The sequence below is a fragment of the Linepithema humile genome, chromosome 6 (assembly GCF_040581485.1).
Source record: "Linepithema humile isolate Giens D197 chromosome 6, Lhum_UNIL_v1.0, whole genome shotgun sequence".
Lineage (NCBI taxonomy): Eukaryota > Metazoa > Arthropoda > Insecta > Hymenoptera > Formicidae > Linepithema > Linepithema humile.
This window is the reverse complement of record NC_090133.1, coordinates 13,196,517-13,209,632: the sequence shown is the minus strand read 5'-3', so window position 1 is coordinate 13,209,632 and position 13,116 is coordinate 13,196,517. Positions and strand designations below refer to the sequence as shown.

The 13,116-nt window shown below is 30.6% G+C and overlaps 1 protein-coding gene across 3 annotated transcripts in view; it reads left to right on the top strand.

Annotated features, from left to right (window-relative positions):
- The first annotated feature begins 5,200 nt into the window (after positions 1 to 5,200).
- Positions 5,201 to 13,116, top strand: part of Rat1 (5'-3' exoribonuclease 2 Rat1) — an 84,909-nt gene continuing 76,993 nt past the window's right edge. For 2 of the 3 annotated variants that reach the window (XM_012376709.2, XM_067358301.1), the window contains exons 1-8: positions 5,201 to 5,456; positions 6,813 to 6,940; positions 7,017 to 7,128; positions 7,753 to 7,926; positions 8,472 to 8,634; positions 8,718 to 9,178; positions 10,226 to 10,432; positions 10,680 to 10,811. In XM_012376709.2, coding sequence (XP_012232132.1) covers positions 5,382 to 5,456; positions 6,813 to 6,940; positions 7,017 to 7,128; positions 7,753 to 7,926; positions 8,472 to 8,634; positions 8,718 to 9,178; positions 10,226 to 10,432; positions 10,680 to 10,811 — 1,452 coding nt within the window. In that variant the 5' untranslated portion in view covers positions 5,201 to 5,381. The remainder of the gene's footprint in view (positions 5,457 to 6,812; positions 6,941 to 7,016; positions 7,129 to 7,752; positions 7,927 to 8,471; positions 8,635 to 8,717; positions 9,179 to 10,225; positions 10,433 to 10,679; positions 10,812 to 13,116) is intronic. The other variant, XM_012376708.2, reaches the window with a different exon arrangement.

The window sequence follows — 13,116 nt, the reverse complement described above, 5'->3', positions numbered from 1 at the left end:
AGAGGAAAGGAGGCGTATACCATAAGAATCGGTCAAAAAAATGAAATAATTCCGAGCACTGTTCTAAACAGACAGAAATACGCGTTCTGATCGAAAGAAAATAGCAGGATCAAAAATTCACTAGAATTCTGGTGAGAAATTCGATCCGTCATTCCGATACGTGCTCAATGAGACTGCACTCTAATGGCTGGTTTATGCTTCGGTCTTAATCTTATAGCGTTTTCGATTATACAGGATTTGAATGACCCAGGGTTGATCAATCACTATTTTACTATAAATGCAAGTCTTTCATTGGTGGAGAGGTTGCAATGACGTCATTAACCAACCCTGGGTCGTTCAAATCCTGTATAATCGAAAACGCTATTAATCTTAGTCTTAGTTTTAACTTAATCTTAAGGACTCGTTTATGCTTCCCTGGAAATTCGGACTACGCATGTGCAAATGTAACAAAACCTAACCACAAATTGTAATAAAAAAACTATAAAAACACTCCTACACAGTTTTTGTTCTTTCAATTTACGAGGTTAGATTCTACATACTAACTTACCACTTAAATTTAGCGCTTCTCCAATAGCGTTTCAACTATTCTTCACCACTAATTTATTTTTATAATTTGGATTTTTTTTATTTCAAACAACATCGAATTGTTGGACACATTCAATTAAATCAGCATCACTCATTTTCGTATTTTACAAGAATCGAAAACCATTATTTCGCGCGGTTTCGTGCTGCGTCGGACGTCAGACTTATCTCATTGGCCTGGCCTTAGGACATTAGGGACTAAAGTTAAAAGATGGGATCTTTCCAAGATTAAGATTAATAGCGTTTTCAATTATACAGGATTTGAACGACCCAAGATTGGTTAATGACGTCATTGCAACCTCTCCACCAATGAAAGACTTGCATTTATAGTAAAATAGTGATTGATCAACCCTAGATCGTTCAAACCCCGTTTATTCGAAAACGCTATAAGACTAATAGCGTTTTCGATTATACAGGATTTGAACGACCCAGGATTGATCAATCACTATTTTACTATAAATGCAAGTCTTTCATTGGTGGAGAGGTTGCAATGACGTCATTAATCAACCCTGGGTCGTTCAAATCCTGTATAATCGAAAACGCTATAAGATTAAGACTAGGGAAGTATAAACGCTCTTATGGCATTCTACGTTATCAACTCTTAATATTAAGGTTAAGACCGAAGCATAAACCGGCCATAAAGGTGCCGTCCACGGATTAAGGAATAGAGGGACCGAGTCTAAAGTCCTAGTTTAGGCGAGAGGGGATGGTAATTCAAGCGTGCGGGGGGAACTGCTTTCCGCCATATTGATGTAGCGATTCTCACACAGAAATTCTGTGTCTGTGACATGGTTACACTCGTGTAGTGGTGCCATTAGACATAACGAGTGACAAGCGTAAAGAGGTTAGGCGGTTTTATTATTGTTGTACTATAATTTTGAAATTTATTTTGAAACTTTATTATAATGTGTTTAGTTTTTACATTTTAGTAGACATTTTATTTTTCTGTTTTTGACATTTTTTATAAAATAAATACTTTAACTTTTATTACTCTGAGGCTCTGCATACAGTAGACAAAATATTAGAAATAGCAATAAACATTTAAAAAGAGAAATTATTTTACATCTAACAAGAGAATAAAATATATTAATTAGTTCCAATTCTTATTTCTTAATTCATGCATTAATTTTTTCTATTCTTTTTATTTTTAAAATAAATAATTCCAATTTCTTATTTCTAATATTTAATAATTATTCCTATTTCTACTTCCTATTTTGTTTATTGTGCGCAGGATCTGACTTTCATTTCTCACACATACGCAAATAGTGAGTTCTATGTGTGGTGATTACTAAACGAATATGGCGCCCTCCCCCCCCCCCGCCGCAAACGTGCTTCCCCGGTACAGCTTGTGCTCCGTCCCTCTATTCCTTAGTCCGTGGTGCCGTCACATACAGCCTGTAATCCGTAATCCGCATCAGAAGTCCGCAAAAGTTACTAAGTATTTTGTTCGTAACGTGTGTTTTTATCTCCTTCTGTCCCATGAAGCCGTAAATACAGACGTAACGGTAGTACTATTTTTTATTTAACAGATTATAATTGTTAATTTGTATTTTATTCATAAGAAAACTACAGAATAGATTATAATTTTAACAAAAGTTTTAATTAAATCGTCAAATTTAGTTAAATAAATAAAATTAGAAAAAGCATTACTAGTAATAACTAGTAACTTGTAGTAACTTTTGCGGACTTCCGGTGCGGATTACGGATTACGGGCTGTATGTGACGGCACCCTTAGTGCTCTAATTTAGCGCAGTCTCAGCTAAAAAGAGCAAACCTTCCGTCTCGCACGTTTATCTAAATGGAAAAATAATAATAATAATCTTCATAGCAGGTGCCTTCTCTGTTTCTCTATCGGTTTTCTGTCTCACAAACAAGTTCGGCTGGTTTTAACGGTAATGCTCATTTCAGTATGTATTAGGGATGGGCGATACAATATCGATATTTAAAATATCGATTTTTTTAGACTTTATTATTGATATTTTGTATCGATATTTTTTGTTTTGATATTAGCATGCATCGATATTTCAACAGAAATATTGAACCTCCGATATTGGGTGCGTTCCACTCACGGACTAAGGAATAGAGGGACGGAGCACAAGCTGTACCGGGGAAGCACGTTTGCGGCGGGGGGGGGGGGCGCCATATTCGTTTAGTAATCACCACACATAGAACTCACTATTTGCGTATGTGTGAGAAATGAAAGTCAGATCCTGCGCACAATAAACAAAATAGGAAGTAGAAATAGGAATAATTATTAAATATTAGAAATAAGAAATTGGAATTATTTATTTTAAAAATAAAAAGAATAGAAAAAATTAATGCATGAATTAAGAAATAAGAATTGGAACTAATTAATATATTTTATTCTCTTGTTAGATGTAAAATAATTTCTCTTTTTAAATGTTTATTGCTATTTCTAATATTTTGTCTACTGTATGCAGAGCCTCAGAGTAATAAAAGTTAAAGTATTTATTTTATAAAAAATGTCAAAAACAGAAAAATAAAATGTCTACTAAAATGTAAAAACTAAACACATTATAATAAAGTTTCAAAATAAATTTCAAAATTATAGTACAACAATAATAAAACCGCCTAACCTCTTTACGCTTGTCACTCGTTATGTCTAATGGCACCACTACACGAGTGTAACCATGTCACAGACACAGAATTTCTGTGTGAGAATCGCTACATCAATATGGCGGAAAGCAGTTCCCCCCGCACGCTTGAATTACCATCCCCTCTCGCCTAAACTAGGACTTTAGGGCGGTATTCATAGGGTGCGGTCGAGTTGCCGCTTCTGAATGCTTCGAACGCTTTTGTTTTCAACGCTTTCATAGAATGGTCAAGTAGCGCTACAGATGTTCTCAACGTTGGTAAAATTGACCGGTCTGAAAGTGTCTGAAGCGTTTGAAGTGTAAAATTAAAAAAAAATATAAATTAACATATAAAACATAACAAAATTTAAAAATTTTTTAAAAATGAATAAAGATATAGCTGCAATATGTATTGTAAAGAATTATTTAGATATATATTCTTATCTTTGTGATGATGAGGAAATTGACATAATAATAACCTCTCAAAATATCACAAATGAAAACCGTATTAAGAATATTGAAAATTATGTTGAACATATACTTTGATTTCTTTCATCAAATAGCGTAATATTTGGCATTTTTAACAATAATGTAGCTCAACGTTTTTTATTATACACAGAATCTTCAGATGAGCACGTAGAACCACGTTACACATGTATGTTGTTCAGTCGACAGTCGACACAATTTCCCGCAATTTACGAAAATTCAAAAAACGCTTCAGCCGTACTACCTCTCCGGCTGCAGCATTGGAAGCGGAATGGTAGAGAATATTTATGACGTTTCAGTGACGTCATTTATATCATTGAAATGTTTCGAAGTGCTAAATTGACCGCAGTCGAAACGCTTCAAAGCATTTGTAGCAGTAACTCGACCGCACCCATAGTCCGTTCTTATATTCAAGATCGTCTTAAGCACGAACTTATATTCGCTCTCTTCGTCAGACACAATCTATGTGTGACGAAGAGAGCGAATATAAGTCCGTGCTTAAGACAATTTTGAATATAAGAACGGACTATGAATACCGCCCTTAGACTCGGTCCCTCTATTCCTTAGTCCGTGGTTCCACTTAACGTCCACAGCGCTCGCAACACCCGTTAACTCGTTCTACTTAACAACCGCGGTCGCTGTGGTCACACTTGAAACGTCATAGATGACGTCAATGATTGCGACCGCGTCGAGCTCACGACGCCCGTGGTTCAAACGTGGGTCGTCGTGTCTTAGCTATTTTCACGCGGTTTTTAAACTAAAATGTTCGTAGTGTTCGACAGTGTTTGACAATGTCGTCGCAAATAATTCCTTTTTACAATACTGAAAGCGACACAGTTATAGAAGTAAATTATCAGAAGAAGATGCCGTGGTCGTCTAATGCGTTCCACTAAAATTTTCGCTTGCGACGTTAGCGAGCTAGTGGAACGCACAATTTTGCGGTCGTGGTCGCGGTCGTTGCGGGCGTTAAGTGGAACGCACCCATTATAGCATGTATTACTGCGTCCTGTGTGCAGAAGCCATTATGAAACTAAGAATACTTGACTATGATTGGTCGATTTGCTAATGACCTTAGGGCCTATCCAGACAAACTTGCATAGTCGCATAACATATGCATAAGGAAATTGATTGGTCCATAAGTAAATGCATAAGAAAATAAACCAATCAATTTTCTTATGCATATGTTTATACGACTATAATTGAAAAATAGTTGATAATATCGATATCACCAATATCGATATATCTTATTTGATATTTTTGATACATCGATATTTTATTTACGATACATATTGATACAAAATATCGATATTTTCTATTGTATCGCCCATTCATAGGCTGCGTTCCGTAAAGCACATATGCGCGCATGTATCTATAGTATACGTAACGTATACTGTAGATACATGCGCGCATATGCTCTTTACGGAACGCAGCCCTAGTATGTATAGAGTTCACTGCTGGCGACACTGATTTCAGTGGTCGGCACATTTCGGAACGCACCTTATATAGCTCACTGCTTTGCCACGCACTCCATAGAAAAATGTAAGAGTTGCTCTACTGTACAATTGTATATACCGTGCTTGTACTCTGCGTTTGACTCATCGATTTAGGTTAAACATCTTACATTAAAAGAAGTGTATATTTTATTTATATTGATAGATTTGTGTGTGTGTGATTGATTCAGAAATTTTAAGTTTATCTTAAATAAATTCTGAAGAAAAAATGGGTGTACCAGCGTTTTTTCGTTGGTTAAGCCGAAAATATCCTTCTGTTATTGTCGAGTGCATTGAACAAAAGGTAGGTTAGATTATTTAATAAATTTTTTTACATATTTAGATTAAAATTAATCGCATTTATATTATATTTTCGGAAAACCAATACTTTTTAGTGAATTATTGTATAGTTTGTGTAGATTTTTCTATTGTGATATACAAATATGCACAGAGAAAATTTTAATATATAAAAACTTTATAGCTAATTTACATTAAGAATTTCTTAAAATAATTATAGAAATTTTTTTTTGTAAAATTTAATATTCACAAAATCAAAAGTTGTAGTACCATTTTATTGCATAATTATTTCTGTAAATATACATAATTCTGAGCAATATGTCTATAAATTTATTATTAAAATTGACTAAATTTATTGTTGTTACTATGATATATTAGTATAATAGCAATATTATGATATATTATAATAGAATTATTGATTAGCACAATTAAATGACTCTGTCTTATTTTAAAATATGTGGATCTATATATGATTATATATTTATAAATATCTTAATAATATAGAATTTTTGGGAAATTTTATAAAATTTTTTGTTTATTTTATTTTAAAGATTAAAAATTATTATAAAGATGAAGTATTTTGAATTAAATAAAAAAGGAGAAATAGGATGTAAGTAGAACACCTTCATGTGATACATTTTAGAGTACATAAAATTAATGCCATTTATATAGCTATATGATTCGTCTTATTGTTAGTAAATTTATGATAAATATAGTCAGACAATATATTTATATAGGAAAAGCATGAAATAACAAAGTAAAAGATCTGTTTATATAAAAATATATTAAGATATTGTTTTTAAAATTATAAATTAATTGGCATAATGATAGCATAAACACAATTAAAATAAACAATTTATTTCAAAATAACATGTAAATATTGTAAACATTGTAAATATGAAAACATTTTTGGGTTAATTTTTTCTTTGATTTTATAAAGATTCTAACTGTCATACGCACTTTTTGAGGCTAGATTTGGATTCAATGTAAGACGACAGAAATTTGTTTTCTAAACATCAAACTTTTATAGAATAATGTTATCAGTTTACATTTGGATATACATTGCTATGGCAATTCTTTCTAACAATTCTTTTAAATTTGGAAGAAGAGTGATACTTGTCTTAAGATCAAATCTTTATGGATGTCTTAAACAGTTTTGCAAATTTTTAATATAAATGTATGCAAAACATGCATAATATAAACATTTGCAAATCAAATATGTTTATATTTGCAAACATGTTTCTTTTGAACGTACTGTTAAAATTTGACGACTCAAACCGGATTAAATTCGCTTATTTCAGTCATTGACTCAGCTTGTTTTTATATATATCCATAACAAAATTTTGGCACTTTATATTTTCAGCAAGTAAGCGTAGATGGAGTGTGTATTCCTATAAACTCTGCAGAGCCAAATCCAAATGGGGTGGAATTTGATAATTTGTACCTTGATATGAATGGTATAATACATCCTTGCACACACCCTGAAGATAAGTAAGTATGACTAACATTTTAATAAAAGTGATTTATATAAGTTGTTTATATGTATCTACTTGTATAAAATATATAGACCGGCACCCAAAGATGAAGATGAAATGATGGAAGCTATTTTTGAGTGTATCGATAGATTATTTCGTATTGTCAGGCCAAGAAAATTGCTTTATATGGCAATCGATGGAGTTGTAAGTAGTTATTAACAATAACACTTTCCAAATAATATCAATATCTAGAAATAAAATATCATTCTTTTAATCAAACAATAAATCTACAGATGTTAAATGACATTGATATTCAAATTGTATTTATTGAAAAGTAGCAATTTCGTACAGTTTAGTGTACGAATACTGTCTATATAAATATTTGTGTGAATACTACTGTTACCATTTTTTGCTTAATGATAAGGCTGAATTAATATATCGATAATGTTTAAATAATTCAAATAAGTTTCAATGAGTATTGGAAAAGTATTGAAAATGAAGTAGTTGATTATATTATTAATAATATCAATACTAATGAGATTACATTGCTGCTTAATGTATTGCCACATTAATTATATTGATTTGTAATAATTAAATTGTATTATTTTGAGCTTTATCAGTATCATATATTTATGATATATATTGATGTATCTCACTTTGAACTTGATATTTGACTTATAAACAAAGATAATATAACTGAATTACTTGAATGTTATTAATAAACATTGTATTAGTTTTATTATTTTTCATAACTGTTTTTGTATGAAAGATACAGAAAAAGAAATGAATATATGTAAAATTAACTGTTATGTGCATTGCATTATCTAGGCGCCCAGAGCTAAAATGAATCAGCAAAGATCCCGACGATTTCGAGCATCAAAAGAAACAACAGAAAAAATTAATGAGATACAAAGGATACGTTCCGAATTGGCTCTCAAAGGAGCTTTTTTGCCTCCTGAGAAACCGAAGGAAGCACATTTTGATAGCAATTGTATCACACCGGTTTGTAACAATTTGCAATAACAGAAAAAAATGAAAATTCTATCAAATACATAATTTTTTGTTTTTCTTACATTAATCAATTTCTCATCATTTTATGTATAAAAATATTAAAATAAGATAATCAAAAATTGAATATTTTACAAGATATTATTTATAATATTTAATTATTTATGAGATATTTCATGTATGTGTCAAATAATTCTATCATAAAATGCTAAATACATCAAGAAGTTTTGAAGAAAAAAGGATTTAATTTATATTATTTTGAATGACATTAGTTACAAAAATCTTTAATAAAATTCGTAAGTTTTGTATTAAATTAAAAAGTTCAAGTTGACTTTATGTAATTTTCACGAATCAATCTAAGGTTAAATCAATATTACTCTTTTTTTTCTCTCTCTTCAAGTTTTACAATTTTTATTTGAAACATTTTTCTGTATCTATCTAATTTTAAGATATTTTAGATCTTCATTCAAAGTATGATACTTTATACATTTTGTATAAATAAAATAAGATTTTTAAAATTATTTTACTTTGTATTTCAGGGTACCCCATTTATGGCAAGATTATCAACATGCTTACATTACTATATTCATGAACGTTTGAATAATGATCCAGGTTGGAAAAATATTAAAGTAATATTAAGCGATGCAAATGTTCCCGGTGAAGGAGAGCATAAAATAATGGATTTTATTCGGCGACAAAGATGTAAATTTCTACATTTATATAATTTCATTTTATGTTATGTATGTATATTAAAAATATAACATAAAATCTTTTGTTTATTACAGCGCAACCTGATCACGATCCGAATACACAGCATGTTTTATGCGGAGCGGATGCCGATTTAATTATGTTGGGCCTCGCCACACACGAGCCTAACTTTACTATTATTCGCGAGGAGTTTAAGCCGAATAAACCTAAGCCGTGTGACATATGCGGTCAGTTAGGGCATGAAATGCGAGAATGTACGGGCGCAGAACCGAACCAGCAACAAGAGGAAAACGCATATGGATCCGAATGCCAGTACATATTCGTGCGATTAAGTGTTCTCAGAGAATATTTAGAAAGAGAATTATATATGCCGAATCTACCATTCAAATACGATTTTGAACGAGCTGTCGATGATTGGGTATTTATGTGTTTCTTCGTAGGAAATGATTTCTTACCTCATCTTCCTTCTCTGGAAATTAGAGAAGGCGCAATTGACAGGCTTGTTGCTCTGTACAAAAAAGCAGTGTATAAAACTGGAGTACGTAAATATTTTTTATTTAAGAATAGTGAGAAAAGTGAAATAAGTGAGAAAAATTAATTATTTGTATGTTTTTAATTATGTATTATGTTTTTTTTTAAAGGATTTTATTATGCAGAATCTTCACACAAATATTTTATTTTTCTTCAGTATTTTAATTTTTTTATCGACAATTTCTTTTTTTGCAATGTTTAATAATATTATTCAAATTAAGAGAGTTTTAAATTTGGGAAATTTTCTCGAGACTGAATAAAAAGTAAAAGTTTCTTTTTGCAATCACAATCTTTTTATTTAATTAAGAACATATTAGGTCGTTTCATAAGTTATGTCGGTTTTTCATTATTGATTTTCAGTAAAGTTCACTACCTGTCAAAACCACGTTGTTTTTTTAGTTGTGTATTAGTATTTAATCTTTAATTGGTGCAAATTTCAAGAAGATTGACAGAGTGGTTAAAGAATGGCAACCGAAAGTCCAAATCAAGAATATTTGCGACATTGTATGCTTTATGAATTTCGTAAAAAAAATAAAGCAACAGTGGCAACTAAAAACATTAATTTGGTTTATCCGCAAGCCCTAGATGTAAGCCCTACATGCCAAAGATAGTTTTCGAGGTCCCGGGAGGGAAATTTTGATGATAAAAATGGCATCAAAGACTATTTTAATTCTAAATCATAGAGTTTTTATAAGTTAGGGATAGAAAAGTTAGCTTCTAAATGGGAAGGGATGATAGAAAACGAGGGAAAATACTTTGATGATTGAACTCATAATGCTTTTCTGTAATTTCATGTCAAACTTTTCTTAAAAAAAAACAACGACAAAACTTATGAAATAACCTAATAATTAGTAAATAAATCATTTATACTTAACTAGTTTTATAATTAAAACTAATCTAAATTAAAACTAACCAATCAATGTTTTACGGGTTGAGTGCAATAAATGTGAAATATTTTGAATTATCATGACGTAATTTAAATGTTATATGTAATTAAAAATCTATTCAAGATGTAGTTTGACTTATGCCTTAAAAATTGATGAATTCTTTATAGGGTTTTTTGACCGATAGTGGCGATGTTAATCTGGACCGCGTTCAATTAATAATGTCAGACCTTGGTGATATGGAGGATGAGATTTTCAAGAAAAGGCAACAAAATGAATTGGCATTCAAGCAACGTGAAAAAGATAAAAAGAGGCGACATGAAATCATCAGTAACTTTAAGCCGAAATGGATTACCGCAGGACAATTTGCACCTACTGTAAGATTCCGATTTTATTGAATCAAACCACTGAAATAATACTGCTTTTATCTTAAAATATTATTTTTCTTTAAATTGATTTTATTGTGTTGCTGTTTTAAATGAAACGAATTTGTTAATACTACTATCACATATTTGACTTAAATGCAATATTTGAATAAGAAAATTATTATCAACTAGTCATGTCACAATTTTTTTCTCAATGTATATGCATTACTAACACTTAATTTGAAAACATTTTTGGCAGGCTCTTGGACAAGCAGTAAAACCTGTACAAAATGCTCGCTATGAAGCTTATCAAATGCGTGTGCAGGGTAGGAATTACAATACGAACGCTGCTGAAAATACGAATGCCTTGGAAAGCATGTTAAGACCTGAGGTATTAAATTTAATCTTTATGATATTGGTTATTATATTTTATTAAATTAAACATTCCAAAGCTGGTTTATAATCCTTAGAGGGCCGCAGCGTTTTTTTCGAAATCATAAAGATTAATTCTAAAAAACAATGCATATACCTATTTAATTATAACATGCCAAATAAAAATACGGAGATGTAATATTTCGCGGCCTTTATATGGATAACATTTTTTCCGATTTTTGGAATCAAGTATTAGCAATTATTGGGTTTTGATATCGTTGATTACGAATCTGAGAGTTCAAAATTAGTGTTTGTACACTTTAAGTAATCGATTAGTTCGGACAGTATCAAATCTCAAGATTAAACGGCAAAAGTTTGAATTTTTCAAGGTGAAGATATGTCCAAACAGTTCGAATTGTTGGAATTAACTTCAGATGTAGAAATTAAAAAATTGTTATAGATTGTTATAAATTGTTATAGAACTTAAATAATTGAGAAATGTGCATGTAATACATACATATTACGTTTGTCCGAATCATTTTCACTCTTCGAATTGTTCAAATCTTCAGGCATAACGAATTAGCATTACGTATCAATTATTATTTAAGTCAAACTTTTCGAACTATTCAAAATGTCCGAATAATCTCGAATAACTCAATACTAATTTTTTAAAATTTGAACTGTTTGAACAACTACATCAAACATATGATATATTAGAATGCGTCGTGGCTCTAAGGATGCAAGATAACGAAGAAGGCAGCAGGTTATTTATGTTTTTCTTTGTTATAAATTTTATTTTGATGGTATAATTATCATCAAAAGTATAGCTTCTATCGACCATTCCAATATGTATCGTTTATATCGGTTTGTATCAGTTATAACTTTCATTATTTATCGAAAAAGAGTAATAAGTAGTATTTTAAAAATATCTGGAAAAGAGCTACAAGATACAATAAAAGCTACATATGCAATAAAAAATTTAATTTAAAAAATTTAAGGTTATCTTGATATGATCTTGACAACGCCACCTAAGGTCAAACTGTTAAGGTCATTAAATAGATTTTTTTAATACTACAACTTTTGTTTACAACATTTTTTTTGTAAAATGCTTTTTCTTTGAAATATTAGACCGTTTCGGGACTTTTCGAATACTTTGTATACAGGATATCTGAAAGAGATTACGAAACCTCTCGTGAGTGAGTAGAGCGCAATAAACTGAACAAGAAAGTCCTTTATCGTTTTGTAATTTTTGCAATAATTGTTGTAATAATTTTTAAAATTTAGCAAATGAGTGCAGATTTCACTAGCGGCTAGCACGTCTAAAATATACATCACAGTCTTGCCGTGCGAATCGCGTGCTCATTTGCCGTCATTTCTTTTAATTACTACCTCAATAATTATTGTGATTATTGCAAAACGGTAAAAGACTTTTCTATTCAGTTTACTCTCTATCTGTTTATGAGTGTTGGCACGATCATTCTGAGACACCTTGTATTATAACTAAAATACAGTAAACTAGTATAAATTATACAGAGTGTTCTTAAATGTGTGCGAAAAAAATCGGGTGGTGATTCTTTGGGTAAATTTTTGAAGAAAAGTTTACATACAACAATGTCCTAAATAGCATAGTTGTCGAGTTACAGAGTGTTCAAGATTAAAAAATGAGATTTTACAAAGTATATTTTGACAAAAACAAAATTAAACAAAATTATAGGAATTATTGGAAATGACCACTTCCAACCATGATACACGAATTTGTTCTCCTAATTGATTGACGAATACGTTTAAGAATACCAAGAGTATTATGAATTGTTTCGCGTTGACCGCAACGGTAAGAAAAGAAAGGAGGCATTAAAAATTGCTTAAAATGTGCGACTCATTCCGATCACTGAGCTAAAACTATGCCGTTTAGAACATTAGTATGAATTTTTCTTCAAGAAATTACCTAAGGAATCACCAACCAAATTTTTTCGTACATGTTTACGAACATTGTATAATAAAGTTATATAGGAAAATTTAGATTGATCTTTAACCATTTTATTAAGAGCAAGTAAAGTTTAAATTGCGCTGAAAAGAATCATTTTTGATCAGTTTTATGAAGAAATTTCTGAATTTTCTTTACTCTATTCTTTTTTTTCCTAAAAAGTATATGTACGTATTCTATATTATATCCTGATATTAGTACATATGCATATTCCACATCTTTTGCAAATATTTAATTAAATCATCAATTAAAATTGTTTTAATTATTAAAACAATCATAATTTTAGTTTTATTTCTGTTAAATAAACTGTAATCTTTATTATGCATATAAACTGATCAGA